General features: G+C 37.4%; 1 protein-coding gene across 2 annotated transcripts in view; it reads right to left on the bottom strand.

Annotated features, from left to right (window-relative positions):
* The window catches only part of plcl1 (phospholipase C like 1), a 172,313-nt gene that overhangs the window by 13,126 nt on the left and 137,020 nt on the right, over nucleotides 1-22,167 (bottom strand). For both annotated transcript variants that reach the window (XM_061970833.2, XM_061970835.2), the window contains exons 8-9: nucleotides 14,339-14,701; nucleotides 8,038-8,241 (exon numbers count right to left, since the gene is read on the bottom strand). In XM_061970833.2, the coding sequence (XP_061826817.2) occupies nucleotides 8,038-8,241; nucleotides 14,339-14,701 (567 nt within the window). The remainder of the gene's footprint in view (nucleotides 1-8,037; nucleotides 8,242-14,338; nucleotides 14,702-22,167) is intronic.

The following is a 22,167-nucleotide window of genomic DNA, read 5'->3' as shown; positions in this document are numbered from 1 at the left end:
TTTTATTCTACCATAAAGCAGTTTGTCTGCCGTAAACAGCAATGTTGTTGTAATATATTGGCTTGGAGGCAATAAACAGGCGAGGTGATGAAGTACGTCTCTTTACTGTAGACTTCAGAACAGACTCACACACTTGACGTCAGGTGCCAACACCACGTAAATCGTTGGCCAACCAAAAAGTAACCCCAGTACGCTATAGCCAACATTCACCAGGAGATGGCAACAGACAAACATAGATCACTCTATTTCATTCCTCCCCTTTTAGAAATGCTGAAGTTACTCAAAATAAATAAACAACCCAACCAAAAAATGCAGCAGCTCAATTAAAAAACTGTACTTAAGCCACATTCTTTTTTTTTTTTTTTAGTACTGAACTCTTAACCCTCATTTGTAAACAATAACATGCTTATTATACAAACAGTATTTGTACACCTTTAACACAGATTTTGATACTGTCTTCAGAGATTAAGTTTTTTTGGTGGTACTCGAAACCTTTCTGGGTACCTGCGAAAGGGTGTTCAGCATTTTTAGAAAAATAGGGACAGAGAATAGAACAAGGATGGACAATTCAACCCTTAACTCAACAATGAGTAGATGAGTGTTATGTGTGTGTGTAAATAAATGAACACTGAAATTCAAGTATTTCTTTTATTTTTATATATATATATATATATATATATATTAGAGATGCGCGGATAGGCAATTATTTCATCCGCAACCGCGTCAGAAAGTCGTCAACCATCCGCCATCCACCCGATGTAACGTTTGATCAGAACTTCACCCGCCCACCATCCGCCTGTTGTTATATATCTAATATTAATAAAAAAATTAAAAAAAAGGGTGAAAACTACGCGAATTGCACCTTGTGCAGACAAGATTTTTCGATCGGACACGGAGGAATTAGCGATGTAAAAGACCACGTTGGGACAAAAAAACACAAGTCTAATGCCGTTGCTAGCGATACAAGTGGAAAACTTTCAACGTTTTTCGTCGCCCAAACAGATTCTTTGGATGTGATAAATGCCGAAGTTTTATTTACGGAGGCAATAATTGAGCATGGACTTCCAATCGCACTGGCTGATCACATGGGACAGTTAATAATGTAATGCAACCTTTAAAAATCATTACGCGGTGATCGCGATCCCAAAAATAAACTTTTCTTGCATGATAATGTCCAGAAAAATTCGCTTTATATTACTATAGAGTCCTTTTAACGAATGAGTTTGATGGTTTATCACAAACCTTAAATGAAAGAAGTCCTTCTTTCCTGTCTGAATGCTAATAGTCATTTTGCGTCGGGGGGCGAAGCCCTGAACCCTCCACCAGGACTTTGTCCTGGACCTACCGGGGCCTGCGGCCCTTGGACCCTGGCTACTAGGTTTTTCTGATTTAAAAGTTGGCAGGTATGGTGAGGTTATAAAGCTTTTGCCTGTTAAAGAAAGGAGACTGATCCAATGCACAGACATTCGCGTGCCACGCTGTCACGACCCAGACGCACACCAGTGCGCAATCATATGGGAGCCGCGCTGAGCGCACCTCCAAGCGCGTCTCGCTGCCGGCGACGGCCAGATATGGGCCCACGCTCCAGCGCCATCCATTTTCAGGGCTAGTTGATTCGGCAGGTGGGTTGTTACACACTCCTTAGCGGGTTCCAACTTCCATGGCCACCGTCCTGCTCTCTATATCAACCAGGGTGAGCCCCACCCCTTTCATGAGCGCACTACGCGCGGAGTGACCCCTGTTACGCGCCCCCGGCAACAGGGGTGGCAAGCAGGTAAGCTGCTTACCTGCTGCGCGTGACACCGGCCGCGGCGAAAGCGGACGAGGCGGGGTGTCGGTGCGGTGGGCGCGGTAGTGACCCTGGACGTGCGTCGGGCCCTTCTCGCGGATCGCTTCAGCTACGGCTCCCGGTGGGGCCCTCTCGGGGGAAGGGGCCTCGGTCCAGGACCCCGGCGAGGCGTCCCTTCTCCGCTCCGTAAAAGTGTCCATCTCTTTTCTTTTTTTTTCTTCTGTTGTGGCATATGCAGCAGGTGCCTGCTCGTTTTTCGTATGTGGGTAACAACATTTAACTATGTATATATATTTCCGAATTGGTTTAACTGCCACCCGCAAAAAAAAAAAAAAAAAAAAAAATTAATCCGCCCGACCCGACCCGCGAGCGGATAAAATCTTAGTTTTTTTAATTTCATCCGCCCGATCCGCGGATAATCCGCGGACTCCGCGGTTGTGTCCGCAAACCGCGCATCTCTAATATATATATATATATGTTTATAAAATACTTGACTTGGTGAATTCTAGCTGTAAATATACTCCTCCCCTCTTAACCACGCCCCCAACCACGCCCCTGCCCCACCCCGACCACGCCCCCCACGCCCCACCCCCCGACATCGGAGGTCTCAAGGTTGGCAAGTATGGAATACGACGTTGCTGGAAGATTCTGCAGCGTGGCTGCGGGATTGATGTCAATTTAATATCGTCAACACTGCCGCTCAGGAGACACAATTCCACAGTGTGTGACAATGTGCGCGTGGGCGTCACACAGCTGGGAGGGAGGCGTCCTGAGACGAGGTGGGAGCAGACGCAGCTGGCCTGCTGGTGATGCGCGAGCTTGACGAGGCGTGTGGGTGACGGCTCCACGCGTTTCATCGCTGAGTGCGTTCCTGCATACGTAATGCCACGCCACTGTGTGTGTGTGTGTGTGTGTGTGTGTGTGTGTGTGTGTGTGTGTGTGCAATTAGAAGTTTTAATTGGCCCCATGCTGCCCCCGGGGGAGTAGTAAGTAGTAAGTCATGATGTGCTTTTGCTGAGGTTGAACATAATCCCAGCTTGTACCGCCGAGTGTACTCATTTGTACTCATTAAGGAACGTCATTACACAACTCCACGAGCCTCGCGTTAGCGTCGTGCCTGAAGGGGGACAAGCAATAGCTGGAAACGTTCACGTCGATGCCTCGCTGGCTTGGAGAAGGGCGGAATGGCATCTGTGCTGTTGCCATGACGACCTTGCATCCCCCCCACTGAGGGGTCTAAAGTGTCCAGAAAGGCGCCATGAGCGTGTGTACAAAACGGAAGGACGAGGTGTTGAGCACAGGTTTGACTACAGGGGGCACCTGGGAGCAAACTGCTACAGTCAGAAGGAGATTCAAATGGCCCCCATTTGTGGCGGTTTACCTGACACATGAAACGTGGCGAATTTAGGGCGTGCACCATCTACTTTAGCCGCCAGATGGCAGTATAGAATAGAATACAGAGAATGGCGCTTTCCATCATTTTCAGCACACTGCATTGGAAAACAATTAACCCCCAGGAATGGGGCCATTAGAATCCCTTCCTTACTGTACTTTCAAAATGTCCACCATTATGCTTTTCATGATGTGCTAAGAGTAACACGGACATGATACCCCTTAGCTAAAGGAGTACACCCTCTGTCCGCCTGGAAGGCTTTGCTACACATCTTAAAACAGTCCAAGCGCTCTGCCAACTACCGTATTTTTCGGAGTATAAGTCGCTCCGGAGTATAAGTCGCACCGGCCGAAAATGCATAATAAAGAAGGAAAAAAACATATATAAGTCGCACTGGAGTATAAGTCGCATTTTTTGGGGAAATGTATTTGATAAAAGCCAACACCAAGAATAGACATTTGAAAGGCAATTTAAAATAAATAAAGAATAGTGAACAACAGGCTGAATAAGTGTACGTTATATGAGGCATAAATAACCAACTGGTATGTTAACGTAACATATTATGGTAAGAGTCATTCAAATAACTATAACATATAGAACATGCTATACGTTTACCAAACAATCGGTCACTCCTAATCGCTAAATCCCATGAAATCTTATACGTCTAGTCTCTTACGTGAATGAGATAAGTAATATTATTTGATATTTTACAGTAATGTGTTAATAATTTCACACAAGTTGCTCCTGAGTATAAGTCGCACCCCTGGCCAAATTATGAAAAGAACTGCAACTTATAGTCCGAAAAATACAATTATAGAGAAGGAAAAAACATATATAAGTCGCACTGGAGTATAAGTCGCATTTTTTGGGGAAATGTATTTGATAAAAGCCAACACCAAGAATAGACATTTGAAAGGCAATTTAAAATAAATAAAGAATAGTGAACAACAGGCTGAATAAGTGTACGTTATATAAGGCATAATATCAGTTTTTATAAGTTACCGCCAATGTTGAAATGATCAATTTTCATAAGTACGGAAGTAGTATGTAGCATCTTTTTTTTCACAATGCACTTCTGCCATGACCCGCCCCCAGCAAATTTGTATTGGTTGACGTGATTTTTGATTGATTGATTGAGACTTTTATTAGTAGGTTGCACAGTGAAGTACATATTCCGTACAATTGACAACTAAATGGTAACACCCCAATAAGTTTTTCAACTTGTTTAAGTCGGGGTCCACTTAAATTGATTCATGATACAGATATATACTATCATCATAATACAGTCATCACACAAAATCGTCACATTGAATTATTTACATTATTTACAATCCGGGGTGTGGAGGGGAGGGGGGGGGGGGTGGTTGTTATCATCAGTCATCAACAATTGAGAACAGAGAAATGGATATTGAAACAGTGTAGGTCTGACTTGGTAGGATATGTACAGCAAGTAGAGGGCAGAGAGAGAGAGAGAGAGAGAGAGAGAGAGAGAGAGAGAGAGAGAGAGAGAGAGAGAGAGAGAGAGAGAGAGAGAGAGAGATAGAGAGAGAATGTGTGACAATTGCTGATATATGCCTAGTCTCTTACATGAATGAGATAAATAATATCATTTGATATTTTACGGTAATGTGTTAATAATTTCACACATAAGTCGCTCCTGAGTATACCGTATTTTTCGGACTATAGGTCGCAGTTTTTTCATAGTTTGGCCGGGGGTGCGACTTATACTCAGGAACGACTCGTGTGAAATGATTAACACATTAGCGTAAAATATCAAATAATATTATTTATCTCATTCACGTAAGAGACTAGACGTATAAGATTTCATGGGATTTAGCGATTAGGAGTGACAGATTGTTTGGTAAACGTATAGCATGTTCTATATGTTATAGTTATTTGAATGACTCTTACCATAATATGTTACGTTAACATACCAGTTGGTTATTTATGCCTCATATAACGTACACTTATTCAGCCTGTTGTTCACTATTCTTTATTTATTTTAAATTGCCTTTCAAATGTCTATTCTTGGTGTTGGCTTTTATCAAATACATTTCCCCCAAAAATGCGACTTATATATGTTTTTTTCCTTCTTTATTATGCATTTTCGGCCGGTGCGACTTATACTCCGGTGCGATTTATACTCCGAAAAATACGGTAAATCGTACCCCTGGCCAAACTATGAAAAAAACTGCGATTTATAATCCGAAAAATACAGTATCCCTCAGTCAGATACAGACATGCGCGCTTTAATTTGGTCGTTTTGTTTTTCCGAGCACCTGAGTGTGACGTTAGCATGTAGCTCACAAAGCCATGCTATGCTTTGCTAACGTTTGCCACCTCCCGCCCCGACTCCTCAATGCAGTGCTTCTTAAATAGCAGGGGACTTCTAGCATTAGCCTCTTTTTTTTTCATTCTTGAACGATACACCAGCCTCCAGCTAGGTGGCAGCACTGCTCGGACTAATCAACAGGCTCAACCAGGAACTATGACCAAGCATGCAGACATAAATAACCCTTCAGTTTGCTGCTAATGAAGATATTCATAAATAAACTAGAAAATTCCTGCAAAAATTTGAATGGGCCTGCTATCTGTGCCTTGGACCTCTGGCCGGGGGTCTTTGGAAGCCGCCAAGCTTTTAACATGGTGCCGAGAGTCGGAATCCATGAGTTAGAGGTGTAACTAAAAATGAGCTACAAAACAGTAGCATGTTTACATTAAAATGCTAACACTTAGCATGTGTGCTAACGATGACATGACAAAAAGCAGCTAATTTTAATACTTGGCAAACTCATCACGCGGGCCGGATTAAACCTGTTGGCGCGCCGCAGGTTTGACACCCCTGTTGTAGAGTAAACAACACACAAGTCTTCAGCAAGGTGGCATGTCGGTACACAAAACACAGCTTGTTGGCATTAAAGCGTGTTTCCAGTGGGAATGACTAAAAGCACTTTTACTGTCTAAATTCCAGCGTCAAGGCTCGATTTTGGACAACACTTCCAGTAAACGACCTTTAGTTTACATTTCTTGAAAAATATTCTATTATAGCAGGGGTGCTCACATTTTTTCTGCAGACGAGCTACTTTTCAATTGATCAAGTCGTGGGGATCTACCTCATTCATATATATAATTTATATTTACTTATTTATGAAATATATATTTTTGTTAACAAGTTAAAGGTGTTGAATGATAATGCAAGCATGTTTAACACATATAGTTAAAATTGTTAACAAGTTAAAGGTGTTTAAAGATAATACAAGCATGTTTAACACATATAGTTAATATTGTTAACAAGTTAAAGGTGTTTAATGATAATACAAGCATGTTTAACACATATAGTTAATATTGTTAACAAGTTAAAGGTGTTTAATGATAATACAAGCATGTTTAACACATATAGTTAATATTGTTAACAAGGTAAAGGTGTTTAAAAATAATACAAGCATGTTTAACACATATAGTTAATATTGTTAATAAGTTAAAGGTGTTTAAAGATAATACAAGCATGTTTAACACATATAGTTAATATTGTTAATAAGTTAAAGGTGTTTAAAGATAATACAAGCATGTTTAACACATATAGTTAATATTGTTAACAAGTTAAAGGTGTTTAAAGATAATACATGCATGTTTAACACATATAGTTAATATTGTTAATAAGTTAAAGGTGTTTAAAGATAATAAAAGCATGTTTAACACATATAGTTAATATTGTTAACAAGTTAAAGGTGTTTAATGATAATACAAGCATGTTTAACACATATAGTTAATATTGTTAACCAGGTAAAGGTGTTTAAAAATAATACAAGCATGTTTAACACATAGTTAATATTGTTAATAAGTTAAAGGTGTTTAAAGATAATACAAGCATGTTTAACACATATAGTTAATATTGTTAATAAGTTAAAGGTGTTTAAAGATAATACAAGCATGTTTAACATATAGAGTTAATATTGTTAATAAGTTAAAGGTGTTTAATGATAATACAAGCATGTTTAACACATATAGTTAATATTGTTAATAAATTAAAGGTGTTTAAAGATAATACAAGCATGTTAAACACATATAGTTAATATTGTTAATAAATTAAAGGTGTTTAAAGATAATACAAGCATGTTAAACACATATAGTGAATATATTGTTAACAAGTTAAAGGTGTTTAAAGATAATACAAGCATGTTTAACACATAGATTCCTTTCTTTCATGAAGACAAGAATATAAGTTGGTGTATTACCTGATTCTGATGACTTGCATTGATTGGAATCAGACAGTGGTGATGATAACGTCCGCATTTTCGAATGGAGGAGAAAAAAAGTCCTCCTTTCTGTCCAATACCACAAAAAAGTGGTTGGTTTTTGGCATCTTATTTGTCCAGCTTCCGTACTCCTTTGTATACACTTTACAAGAAATACATTGTCGGCAAACTCCGTAGCTTGCTAGCTTGTGCACGCCAGCTTTCTGAGACTCTTATTTTGTTAGCGCAGGCAGGATGAAGCAGAGCTTTTATTGTGCAACTGTGCAGTCGGTCTTTGGAGTTTTGACGACAGGTACGGCGCCAGAGTCTGTTGAAATAAAGTGTTTCTCGCCTTTCTGTCTGTAATTTTAATGAGCTGGCAGCAGCCAGCGTCATCTCAGAAGACCCTCGGGTGCCGTGAATGTCAATCAAGTGACGAAAGTGGCGTCATAGTGAAGATTTATGATCACTCATTTTTAGGACTATTTTCTTTAATGCCTGGCTGGTGATCGACTGACACACCCTCCACGATCGACCGGTAGCTCGCGATCGACATAATGAGCACCCCTGTATTATAGTAACTTCTAAAAAAGAAGAATGTTGTTGTTGTTGTTACTGACCGTTTCATAGGCGGTGAGTAGTTTGCGCGTGGCCTCGGAGACGCTGACCAGGGCCTCTAAAGACGGGTACCCCTCCTTGAGCACCATGGTGGCCCCCCTGACGCCCTCGGGGCTCTGCAGCCGGGTGGCCAGGCTGTGGATGCACTGCTTGAGTTTGGCCACCGTGGGGAGCCCACATTGCTCTTTGAAAGTGGCGATGGTGCCCTGGAAAAGAAGGAAGAAAAAAAAGTCAGAGGGAAATATGTCCATCCATTTCCTACCGCTTGTCCCTTTCGGGGTGGCGGGGGGTGCTGGAGCCTATCTCAGCTGCATTCAGGTGGAAGGCAGGGTACACCCTGGACAAGTCGCCACCGCATCGCAGGGCCAACACAGATAGACAGACAACATTCACACTCACATCCACACACTAGGGCCAATTTAGTGTTGCCAATCAACCTATCCCCAGGTGCATGTCTTTGGAGGTGGGAGGAAGCCGGAGTACCCGGAGGGAACCCACGCAGTCACGGGGAGAACATGCAAACTCCACACAGAAAGATCCCGAGCGCAGGATCGAACCCCGGCCTACTCAGGACCTTCGTATTGTGAGGCACTAACCCCTCTTCCACCGTGCAGCCCGGGAAATATGTCGTCTCCCTGAAATTTTTTTCCACGTGGCGCAACCCCCAACTAGACATGTGCCGATCTGTGTGTGTGTGTGTGTGTGTGTGTGTGTGTGTGTGTGTGTGTGTGTGACTTGCAGCAATGATGATGGTGTATTGTGGCAGATAAGCCCACAGAAAGCTCAGGTGGGCGGCGTGGGGGCAATAAGAGTGAAGCAAGAAGATTAAAGCCGAGACAATAGGTGTGTGTGCGTGTGTGTGTGTGTGTGTGTGTGTGTGTGTGTGTGTGTGTGTGTGTGTGTGTGTGTGTGTGTGTGTGCTTTGAAACATTTTTTTCATTACATATACTGTAAATGTGAGTGTGTGTGTTTGTGTGTGTGTTAAAAGAGGTGGGTGAATGGCGTCAAGGTGTTGGCGTCTAATGCTCGTGCTATTTATAGATGCTTGATAACAATCCTCCTACACGCTTTTATGACTTATTTTATTCCATACCTTTTGTTTTCAAAGCATGTCACATGTCCTGAAGAGATTTTTTACTTCATTTATTTCTATTCATAATCAATACCTCAATATCCATCCATTATATGTGTTAAATATATTTGCATTATATATGGATCATTTTAAAATATATTATTATTATTATCATTATTATTATTATTATTAAAATAGTTAATATTGTTAACAAGTTAAAGGTGTTTAAAGATAATACAAGCATGTTTAACACATATAGTTAATATTGTTAATAGGTTAAAGGTGTTTAAAGATAATACAAGCATGTTTAACACATATAGTTAATATTGTTAATAAGTTAAAGGTGTTTAAAGATAATACAAGCATGTTTAACACATATAGTTAATATTGTTAATAAGTTAAAGGTGTTTAAAGATAATACGAGCATGTTTAACACATATAGTTAATAAGTGAAAAGTGTTTAAAGATAATACAAGCATGTTTAACACATATAGATTCCTTTCTTTCATGAAGACAAGAATATAAGTTGGTGTATTACCTGATTCTGATGACTTGCATTGATTGGAATCAGACAGTGGTGCTGATAACGTCCGCATTTTCGAATGGAGGAGAAAAAAAGTCCTCCTTTCTGTCCAATACCACATGAAAGTGGTTGGTTTTTGGCATCTTATTTATCCAGCTTCTGTACTCCTTTGTATACACTTTACAAGAAATACATTGTCGGCAAACTCCGTAGCTTGCTAGCTTGTGCACGCCAGCTTTCTGAGACTCTTATTTTGTTAGCGCAGGCAGGATGAAGCAGAGCTTTTATTGTGCAACTGTGCAGTCGGTCTTTGGAGTTTTGACGACAGGTACGGCGCCAGAGTCTGTTGAAATAAAGTGTTTCTCGCCTTCCAGTTGGTAATTTTAATGAGCTGGCAGCAGCCAGCGTCATCTCAGAAGACCCTCGGGTGCCGTGAATGTCAATCAAGTGACGAAAGTGACATCATAGTGAAGATTTATTGGTGTGTGTGTGGCGGGGTCAGAAAACAACTGAGAAGCACAGATCAAAAGTGACGTTCGTAATGACAGTTTGACTGGTGATGGTTAGGAGCAGTTTTCACCAACAGGCTCCGGTACAAAGTTCCGGGTGTCATCATAATCATAATTGTCCCAATTATGATCAAGATCTGAACTTTTGGAGCCGCTTTAAGTTTCGTGTTGTTTACAAAACTGTGGCGAGCCATCTTATGGCGTAGGCAAATTTCATTGGCAATTTGTCATCGCCCATGTGTTTGGCATCTGTCATTTTAACCGCGGCTCATTTTGCCAAACTCTCTTGAAGGATTTAGTTAAAGGGGAACATTATCACCAGACCTATGTAAGCGTCAATATATACCTTGATGTTGCAGAAAAAAGACCATATATTTTTTTAACCGATTTCCGAACTCTAAATGGGTGAATTTTGGCGAATTAAACGCCTTTCTATTATTCGCTCTCGTGACGTCACATCGGGAAGCAATCCGCCATTTTCTCAAACACCGAGTCAAATCAGCTGTTATTTTCCGTTTTTTCGACTGTTTTCCGTACCTCGGAGACATCATGCCTCGTCGGTGTGTTGTCGGAGGGTGTAACAACACGAACAGGGACGGATGCAAGTTGCACCAGTGGCCCAAAGATGCGAAAGTGGCAAGAAATTGGACGTTTGTTCCGCACACTTGACCGACGAAAGCTATGCTACGACAGAGATGGCAAGAATGTGTGGATATCCTGCGACACTCAAAGCAGATGCATTTCCAACGATAAAGTCAAAGAAATCTGCCGCCAGACCCCCATTGAATCTGCCGGAGTGTGTGAGCAATTCAGGGACAAAGGACCTCGGTAGCACGGCAAGCAATGGCGGCAGTTTGTTCCCGCAGACGAGCGAGCTAAACCCCCTGGATGTCTTGGCTCACACCGTCCCTTATGCCACCGAAGATGATCAAGAGAAGAATATCGACCCTAGCTTCCCTGGCCTGCTGACATCAACTCCAAAATTGGACAGATCAGCTTTCAGGAAAAGAGCGCGGATGAGGGTATGTCTACAGAATATATTAATTGATGAAAATTGGGCTGTCTGCACTCTCAAAGTGCATGTTGTTGCCAAATGTATTTCATATGCTGTAAACCTAGTTCATAGTTGTTAGTTTCCTTTAATGCCAAACAAACACATACCAATCGTTGGTTAGAAGGCGATCGCCGAATTCGTCCTCGCTTTCTCCCGTGTCGCTGGCTGTCGTGTCGTTTTCTTCGGTTTTGCTTGCATACGGTTCAAACCGATATGGCTCAATGGCTTCAGTTTCTTCTTCAATTTCGTTTTCGCTACCTGCCTCCACACTACAACCATCCGTTTCAATACATGCGTAATCTGTTGAATCGCTTAAGCCGCTGAAATCCGAGTCTGAATCTGAGCTAATATCGCTATATCTTGCAGTTCTTTCCGTCATGTTTGTTTGTGTTGGCATCACTATGTGACGTCAAATCATTGGTATGTTTTCATCTACAAAACCATTCTGGGTATCACTCCATCTTATCTGTCTTGTCTTTTAACAAAGAAACAAGGAAGTCACAATCTTCGTTCAATGAATGTTCTGCAATTTGTCGTCCCCAAAGTAAGAACTGAACTGGGCAAGAAAGCATTTAGGTTTTCAGCACCGAAGGCTTGGAATAACCTACAATCGAACATTAAACTTCAAACCCTAGTTACGTTGAATGAGTTTAAAGCTTCTGTGAAGGGATTGCAGTCTACCTTGTCTGTATGCACATGTGTCATGTGAGCAAGTTTTAATGTTGTAAATGTAATGTTTAATGTATTTGTTTACTGTTTTTAATGTAACCTTGCTGCTGCCCTCTTGGCCAGGTCTCCCTTGGAAAAGAGATCTTTGATCTCAATGGGATTTTACCTGGTTAAATAAAGGCTAATAATAATAATAATAATAACAGGAAAATGGACGGGTGTATATAACGATGGTTAAAATCAGGCACTTTGAAGCTTTTTTTAGGGATATTGCGTGATGGGTAAAATTTTGAAAAAAACTTCGAAAAATATAATAAGCCACTGGGAACTGATTTTTAATGGTTTCAACCATTCTGAAATTGTGATAATGTCCCCTTTAAAGTACGACCCATGGTTTTTGTCCCCCCCAAAAAATGTCCGACTACCTGTTTATTTTCAAATACGGGTTCTTGAGACTTTTATGTGTGCCCTCGCATCGATTTCTGTGATAATACATGAATTTGGTAGCACGTGATCATTTTTTTAATTTTCTAAGGCACAGGAATCAAACTCAAGACCCAGGGGCCAGATGTGGCCCGCCACTTCATTTTATTTGGGCCTGGAAATAATATGTATCTTTAAAGTACTGTAATTTTTCTCACTAAATGTATTATTTCTTTCTATTTTGGGGGGGAAAAAATATATGTATTCCATGTAATCATAAATTATATTAACTTAAATATTGTCTAATTATGCAAAAATATATTATCAAACATTCAAAACCCTTTTTTAAATAGAAATAAATACTAATAATAATGATTTCAAAGCAGGTTATCCATCAAATTGTGCAAGGTAAAAGTAGCAATAGATTTCATGCTAAAATTGTGCAATTTACTGTGGTTTTTACAGCATTTTGCTCTATATGAAAAAAAACTGTACTTTTTTTTACTGTAATAAACTGTGGTGCCGTTTTGGCATTTACAGTAATACACCGAAAAATCTACAGTTGTTTATTTGCGGTAATAAAAAAAACCCAAAAAAACTGGCAGCTCAGGTGCCAAAATTTTACTGTAAAATTGCAGTTTTTTTATTTACAATAAAAAAACAAATGTACATTTTACAGTAAAATTCTGGCAACTGAGCTGCCAGTTTTTTTGGTATTTTTTATTACCGCAAATTAACAACTAAAAACAAAAAAAAACTGACAGTTCAGGTGCCAAAATGTTACTGTAAAATTGCAGGTTTTTTTATTTAGAGTAAAAAAACAAATGTAAATTTTACAGTAAAATTCTGGCAACTGAGCTGCCAGTTTTTTGGGGGGTTTTTTATTACCGCAAATTAACAACTGTAGATTTTTCGGTGTATTACTGTAAATGCCAAAACAGCACCACAGTTTATTACAGTAAAAAAAAGTACAGTTTTTTTTCATTTAGAGCAAAATGCTGTAAAAACCACAGTAAATTGCACAATTTTAGCATGAAATATATTGCTACTTTTACATTGCACAATTTGATGGATAACCTGCTTTGAAATGATTATTATGAGTATTTATTTCTATTTAAAAAAGGGTTTGAATGTTTGATAATATATTTTTTATGTTATATTTTTAATATATATATTTTTATTTACAGTAAAAAAAAAATTAAATTTTACAGTATAATTCTGGCAACTGAGTTGCCTTTTTTTTTTTTACCATAAAAACAGCAGTACTGTTTTTCCATTTACAGTAATATACACTCCATTTTGAGGTGAAATGATTGCAACTTAGCATATGTTTTTACATTTTAGTTTAAAAAAAATATACTAATAAAATGCATAACAAAATTGTGTAATAATAGTATTCACTGTTAGAAGGGGCCCTCTGGGGCAAAACATAACTGCGATGTGGCCCTTAGTGAAAACGACTTTGACACCTCTGTTCTAAGGGGACGCTATTGAGACATCATATTTTGAATGTATCTGCCTGAATGTTAATATCAATATTAGCAATCACAAACATTGTTTTTATCATTCATATTAACACTGCACGCTATTAATAATATTTACAATAAAATGCTTAATTATGCGCATGTTCAATGAGATTAAAAGCAGCTTCTTCTCTGGTGACAGAACACAGAATAATTAAAAAAAAGAAAGATGAAAAATATTAATAATAGATAACTAGATGAAGAAAATGAATAAGGAATACATGTGCCATAAAGAAGCATGTGATCAAACAGAGGGTTAATATTCACATAATTAATAATATAATAATAAACATGCACAAAATAGAACTATTCAAAATTAATCTGTTCTCAGGTCATTTAATGGTGGCCCTAATATTAATACCTAATTTACTAGAAATAAAAGAATATAGCAAGGTAAAAATGTACCAAAGTTTGGCAGTTTTGCATAACTGTAAATACAATTAATGCATTTATGGTTTGGGTCGAGGAAGCAATTATTTACAAATTTTTCCCTAAGGTAAGTCCGAGGATAAATGTGGTAGGTATCTCACCTGAGCTTCCTCCCTCAGGTCCATCACCTCCTTCAGGGGCACACTGGCCAGCTTGAAGGCCTCGTCCACCATCTTGATGCCCGTGTGCCTCAGCGTGACGTACTCCCGCCCGCGCCGCCCCACCCTCCTCACCGACAGACCGCGGCGGTGGGCCTTGCCGCCCCCCCGCCTGTTGGTGACGGCCACGTGGACAAAGAGGCTGGCGTGGGCCAAGGGCTCCCCCATCAGGCCCAGCAGGGGCACGTTGCGGTAGCCCGACTGAAGGCACTCGAACGCCACGGTGTACTGGCCGATGAAGTCGTCGCCGATGTAGTCGTCATCCAGGACCACGAAGCGCAGTAAGGCCAGCTCGGGCATGTTGACCTGGACAGGAAGTAAGGACAATACCGCATAAGTCATATCTTTATTAAAAACCAACGGGCTTAAAACACATCCCTGCGGAACGCCACTCTAAATTGTTATGTTTAACTCGTACATTCTAATAATTACAACTTTTTTATGGCAAATTTCAGCATTTTTGTTGGCAATTATTGCATTTTTCACCTTTTATATTGTTGTAAGCAAACTATTATATTTACTGTTGGGGGAAAATTCATGTTTTTGATGCTAAAAAAAACATTCAAATATTAAACGACAAAATATTTGGGTTTATTGACAAATTACAGACATTGTGTAGCTAATTATTGCATTTCTATGGAATGTTGCACTTTTGTAGCGTTTTAAGTGGCAAAATATTACCTTTGCATGGGAAATGATTATCTCAGAACAAAAACCTATAATGTCCTTGATCAAAATATAGCATTTTCAGATACCAATTTAGAGTAAATGTGTTTTTTTTCAGTGTTTTCCTAGGAAAACTATGACTTTACAGGCCAAATAAATTGCATTTTTGACAAAATCTCAAGGTTTGTTTGGCGAAATACAGACAATTTGTTTTTTATGGAATGTTGCACTTTTCTAAGGATTTTAGTGGCAAAATATTGCCTTTATATGAGAAATTACCCAGTTGGGACAAAACTATCGCATTTTTAGATACCAATCTAGCCTTTTTTCTGAGTAAATATGTTTTTTAGCATTTACTGAAAACAAATACTACTTTTCTGTGCAAATAGATCATTTTGCTGACAAAATACAACATTTATGTGGTAAATTACAGCATTTTTGTTGGCAATTATTGCATTTTTATGGAATCTTTCACCTTTATATTGTTGTAAGCAAACTATTGCATTTACTGTTGGGGGAAAATTCATGTTTTTGATGCTAAAAAAAACATTTCAAGTATTAAACGACAAAATATTTGGGTTTATTGACAAATTACAGACATTGTGTAGCTAATTTTTGCATTTCTATGGAATGTTGCACTTTTGTAGCGTTTTAAGTGGCAAAATATTACCTTTGCATGGGAAATGATTATCTCAGAACAAAAACCTATAATGTCCTTGATCAAAATATAGCATTTTCAGTAAATATGTATTTTTTCAGTGTTTTCCTAGGAAAACTATGACTTTACAGACCAAACAAATTTCATTTTTGACAAAATCTCAAGGTTTGTTTGGCAAAATACAGACAATGTGTTTTTTTATGGAATGTTGCACTTTTGTAAGGATTTTAGTGGCAAAATATTGCCTTTATATGAGAAATTACCCAGTTGGGACAAAACTATCGCATTTTTAGATACCAATCTAGCCTTTTTTTCTGAGTAGATATGTTTTTTAGCATTTAATTAAAACAAATACTACTTTTCTGTGCAAATAGATCATTTTGCTGACAAAATACAACATTTATGTGGTAAATTACAGCATTTTTGTTGGCAATTATTGCATTTTTATGGAATTTTTCACCTTTATATTGTTGTAAGCAAACTATTGCATTTACTGTTGGGGGAAAATTCATGCTTTTGATGCTAAAAAAAAAACTTTTCAAATATTAAAGGACAAAATATTTGGGTTTATTGACAAATTACAGATATTGTGTAGCTAATTATTGCATTTCTATGGAATGTTGCACTTTTGTAGCGTTTTAAGTGGCAAATTATTATCTTTGCATGGGAAATGATTATCTCAGAACAAAAACCTATAATGTCCTTGATCAAAATATAGCATTTTCAGATACCAATTTAGAGTAAATATGTATTTTTCAGTATTTTCCTAGGAAAACTATGACTTTACAGGCCAAATAAATTGTATTTTTGACAAAATCTCAAGGTTTGTTTGGCAAAATACAGACAATGTGGGGTTTTTTATGGAATGTTGCACTTTTGTAAGGATTTTAGTGGCAAAATATTGCCTTTATATGAGAAATTACCCATTTGGGACAAAACTATCGCATTTTTAGATACCAATCTAGCCTTTTTTCTGAGTAAATATGTTTTTTAGCATTTAATTAAAACAAATACTACTTTTCTGTGCAAATAGATAATTTTGCTGACAAAATACAACATTTTTGTGGTAAATTACAGCATTTTTGTTGGCAATTATTGCATTTTTATGGAATCTTTCACCTTTATATTGTTGTAAGCAAACTATTGCATTTACTGTTGGGGGAAAATTCATGTTTTTGATGCTAAAAAAAACATTCAAATATTTAACGACAAAATATTTGGGTTTATTGACAAATTACAGACATTGTGTAGCTAATTTTTGCATTTCTATGGAATGTTGCACTTTTGTAGCGTTTTAAGTGGCAAAATATTACCTTTGCATGGGAAATGATTATCTCAGAACAAAAACCTATAATGTCCTTGATCAAAATATAGCATTTTCAGATACCAATTTAGAGTAAATGTGTTTTTTTTCAGTGTTTTCCTAGGAAAACTATGACTTTACAGGCCAAATAAATTGTACTTTTGACAAAATCTCAAGGTTTGTTTGGCAAAATACAGACAATGTGGTTTTTTTTATGGAATGTTGCACTTTTGTAAGGATTTTAGTGGCAAAATATTGCCTTTATATGAGAAATTACCCAGTTGGGACAAAACTACCGCATTTTTAGATACCAATGTAGCCTTTTTTCTGAGTAAATATGTTTTTTAGCATTTAATTAAAACAAATACTACTTTTCTGTGCAAATAGATCATTTTGCTGACAAAATACAAAATTTTTGTGGTAAATTACAGCATTTTTGTTGGCAATTATTGCATTTTTATGGAATCCTTCACCTTTATATTGTTGTAAGCAAACTATTGCATTTACTGTTGGGGGAAAATTCATGCTTTTGATGCTAAAAGAAAACATTTCAAATATTAAAGGACAAAATATTTGGGTTTATTGACAAATTACAGACATTGTGTAGCTAATTTTTGCATTTCTATGGAATGTTGCACTTTTGTAGCGTTTTAAGTGGCAAAATATTACCTTTGCATGGGAAATGATTATCTTAGAACAAAAACCTATAATGTCCTTGATCAAAATATAGCATTTTCAGATACCAATTTAGAGTAAATATGTATTTTTCAGTATTTTCCTAGGAAAACTATGACTTTACAGGCCAAATAATTTGTACTTTTGACCAAATCTCAAGGTTGTTTGGCAAAATACAGACAATATATTTTTTTATGGAATGTTGCACTTTTGTAAGGATTTTAGTGGCAAAATATTGCCTTTATATGAGAAATTACCCAGTTGGGACAAAACTATCGCATTTTTAGATACCAATCTAGCCTTTTTTCTGAGTAAATATGTTTTTTAGCATTTCATTAAAACAAATACTACTTTTCTGTGCAAATAGATCATTTTGCTGACAAAATACAACATTTATGTGGTAAATTTCAGCATTTTTGTTGGCAATTATTGCATTTTTATGGAATCTTTCACCTTTATATTGTTGTAAGCAAACTATTGCATTTACTGTTGGGGGAAAATTCATGCTTTTGATGCTAAAAAAAACATTTCAAATATTAAACGACAAAATATTTGGGTTTATTGACAAATTACAGACATTGTGTAGCTAATTATTGCATTTCTATGGAATGTTGCACTTTTGTAGCGTTTTAAGTGGCAAAATATTATCTTTGCATGGGAAATGATTATCTCAGAACAAAAACCTATAATGTCCTTGATCAAAATATAGCATTTTCAGATACCAATTTAGAGTAAATGTGTATTTTTCAGTATTTTCCTAGGAAAACTTTGACTTTACAGGCCAAACAAATTTCATTTTTGACAAAATCTCAAGGTTTGTTTGGCAAAACACAGACAATGTGTTTTTTTTATGGAATGTTGCACTTTTGTAAGGATTTTAGTGGCAAAATATTGCCTTTTTTATGAGAAATTACCCAGTTGGGACAAAATTATCGCATTTTTAGATACCAATCTAGCCTTTTTTCTGAGTAAATATGTTTTTTAGCATTTCATTAAAACAAATACTACTTTTCTGTGCAAATAGATCATTTTGCTGACAAAATACAACATTTATGTGGTCAATTACAGCATTTTTGTTGGCAATTATTGCATTTTTATGGAATCTTTCACCTTTATATTGTTGTAAGCAAACTATTGCATTTACTGTTGGGGGAAAATTCATGCTTGTGATGCTAAAAAAAAAAACATTCAAATATTAAACGACAAAATATTTGGGTTTATTGACAAATTACAGACATTGTGTAGCTAATTATTGCATTTCTATGGAATGTTGCACTTTTGTAGCGTTTTAAGTGGCAAAATATTATCTTTGCATGGGAACTGATTATCTTAGAACAGAAACCTATAATGTCCTTGATCAAAATATAGCATTTTCAGATACCAATTTAGAGTAAATGTGTATTTTTCAGTATTTTGCTAGGAAAACTATGACTTTACAGGCCAGATAAATTGCATTTTTGATAAAATCTCAAGGTTTGTTTGGCAAAATACAGACAATTTATTTTTTATGGAATGTTGCACTTTTGTAAGGATTTTAGTGGCAAAATATTGTCTTTATATGAGAAATTACCCAGTTGGGACAAAACTATCGCATTTTTAGATACCAATCTAGCCTTTTTTCTGAGTAAATATGTTTTTTTAGCATTTCATTAAAACAAATACTACTTTTCTGTGCAAATAGATCATTTTGCTGACAAAATACAACATTTATGTGGTCAATTACAGCATTTTTGTTGGCAATTATTGCATTTTTATGGAATCTTTCACCTTTATATTGTTGTAAGCAAACTATTGCATTTACTGTTGGGGGAAAATTCATGCTTGTGATGCTAAAAAAAAAAACATTCAAATATTAAACGACAAAATATTTGGGTTTATTGACAAATTACAGACATTGTGTGGCTAATTATTGCATTTCTATGGAATGTTGCGCTTTTGTAGCGTTTTAAGTGGCAAAATATTATCTTTGCATGGGAAATGATTATCTTAGAACAAAACCCTATAATGTCCTTGATCAAAATATAGCATTTTCAGATACCAATTTAGAGTAAATGTGTATTTTTCAGTATTTTCCTAGGAAAACTATGACTTTACAGGCCAAATAAATTTTATTTTTGACAAAATCTCAAGGTTTGCTTGGCAAAATACAGACAATTTATTTTTTATGGAATGTTGCACTTTTGTAAGGATTTTAGTGGCAAAATATTGCCTTTATATGAGAAATTACCCAGTTGGGACAAAACTATCGCATTTTTAGATACCAATCTAGCCTTTTTTCTCAGTAAATATGTTTTTTAGCATTTAATTAAAACAAATACTACTTTTCTTTGCAAATAGATCATTTTGCTGACAAAATACAACATTTTTGTGGTAAATTACAGCATTTTTGTTGTCAGTTATTGCATTTTTATGGAATGTTGCACAACAACGGAAGTGAATATTTGTCCAAAACAAAGAATTAAGACTAAATGTAATCCATCGAATGGAAAAGTGTCTTTGCTTCGTTGAATGTTTACAGCGGGACCGTGAAAGTCAAAACATTGAGAAGCAGACAAGCTGAAACCAAAACAACATTTCCTGTTACGAGGTGTCACTCGGCGCTCCACTGAGGCGCAGCATCCACTTTAATTAATGGCGACAGTGAAAAGAAGACGCCGGCTCGCAATAATAAACTCTGCGCCGTCGGAGGAAGCCCTCGCGCTAATAAGGCGTCTGAGGAAAGTCAGGAGCAGCAAACGATGCAGGGAGCGTGAAGAGGAAGAGTACATTAGGGACAATAAGCAGACAATACAGTCGTTATTGTCAAAACACCAAAACTGCTGGGCAAAGATGTTCTAATTAAAAAAGTAGTGCTGTTTTTAGGAATCGGCAGCAAAATGGCCGTGAAAAGTCTTCTTTACAGCAGGAGCACTGTGCTATTTATTGGGACCTACAGCAAAAACATTAGTCACAGGCCTATAGTATATGACAAAGAGTGTTTTTTTAGGAATCTGTAGCAAAAAAAAACATTATTAAATATGTTCTCAATAAAAAGTGCTATTTTTTTAGGACCTACAGCATAAATACTAGTCACAAGTCTACAGTACAAGGAGCGCTGTTTTTAGGAATATGTTGCAAAAAGGCCGTCAAGGGTCCTCTTTGCAACAAAAAGTGCAGTTTTTAGTAGAGATGTCCGATAATGGCTTTTTTGCAGATATCCGATATTCCGATATTGTCCAACTCTTAATTACCGATTCCGATATCAAGATACCGATATATACAGTCGTGGAATTAACACATTATTATGCCTAATTTTGTTGTGATGCCCCGCTGGATGCATTAAACAATGTAACAAGGTTTTCTAAAATAAATCAACTCATGTTATGGAAAAAAATGCCAACATGGCACTGCCATATTTATTATTGAAGTCACAAAGTGCAATATTTTTTTTTAACATGCCTCAAAACAGCAGCTTGGAATTTGGGACATGAGGAGGTTGAGGTGAGCGGGGGTTAGAGGAGGGTATATATTGTAGCGTCCCGGAAGAGTTAGTGCTGCAAGGGATTCTGGGTATTTGTTCTGTTGTGTTTATGTTGTGTTACGGTGCGGATGTTCTCCCGAAATGTGTTTGTCATTCTTGTTTGGTGTGGGTTCACAGTGTGGCGCATATTTGTAACAGTGTTAAAGTTGTTTATACGGCCACCCTCAGTGTGACCTGTATGGCTGTTGACCAAGTGTGCTTGCATTCACTTGTGTGTGTGAGAAGCCGTAGATATTATGTGACTGGGCCGGCACGCAAAGGCAGTGCCTTTAAGGTTTATTGGCGCTCTGTACTTCTCCCTACGTCCGTGTACATAGCAGCGTTTTGAAAAGTCATACATTTTACTTTTTGAAACCGATACCGATATATCGGCAGTCCGATATTATCGGACATCCCTAGTTTTTAGGAATCTGTTGTATAAAAAAAATCGAATCATGAAAATTAGTGCTGTATTTAGGAATCTGCAGGGGAAAAAATAGTATTAAATATGTTCTCAATTAAAAAGTGCTGTTTTTAGGAATAAATGCTAGACAAAGATCTTCTATGTAACACAGAGTGCTACTTTTAGGAATCTGCTGCAAAACGGCCGGTCTTTTATGCAACAAAAATGGCAGTTTTTAGGAATCTGTTGCATAAAAAAACCTCGTCAAAGATTTTCTACATGAAAAGTAGTGCTGTTTTTAGGAATCTGGAGGGGAAAAAACATGTTATGTTTTTTGTTACAAGAAATGCTGTTTTTAGGAATCGGCTGCAAAAATGCTAGTCAAAGGTCTTCTGTGTGACAAGGCATGCTGGTTTTAGGAATTAGCTGCAAAAATGCCTGTCAAAGGTCGTCTATGCAACATAGAGTGCCGTTTTTAGGAATCTGTTGCATAAATGCTAGTCAAAGACCTTCTATGTGACAAGGAGTGCTGTTTTTAGGATTCGGCTGCGGACATGGCGGTCAAAGG

The sequence above is a fragment of the Nerophis lumbriciformis genome, linkage group LG13 (assembly GCF_033978685.3).
Source record: "Nerophis lumbriciformis linkage group LG13, RoL_Nlum_v2.1, whole genome shotgun sequence".
Taxonomy (NCBI): Eukaryota; Metazoa; Chordata; class Actinopteri; order Syngnathiformes; family Syngnathidae; genus Nerophis; species Nerophis lumbriciformis.
The sequence above is the reverse complement of the archived record's forward strand: the minus strand, read 5'-3'. Positions and strand labels throughout refer to the sequence as shown.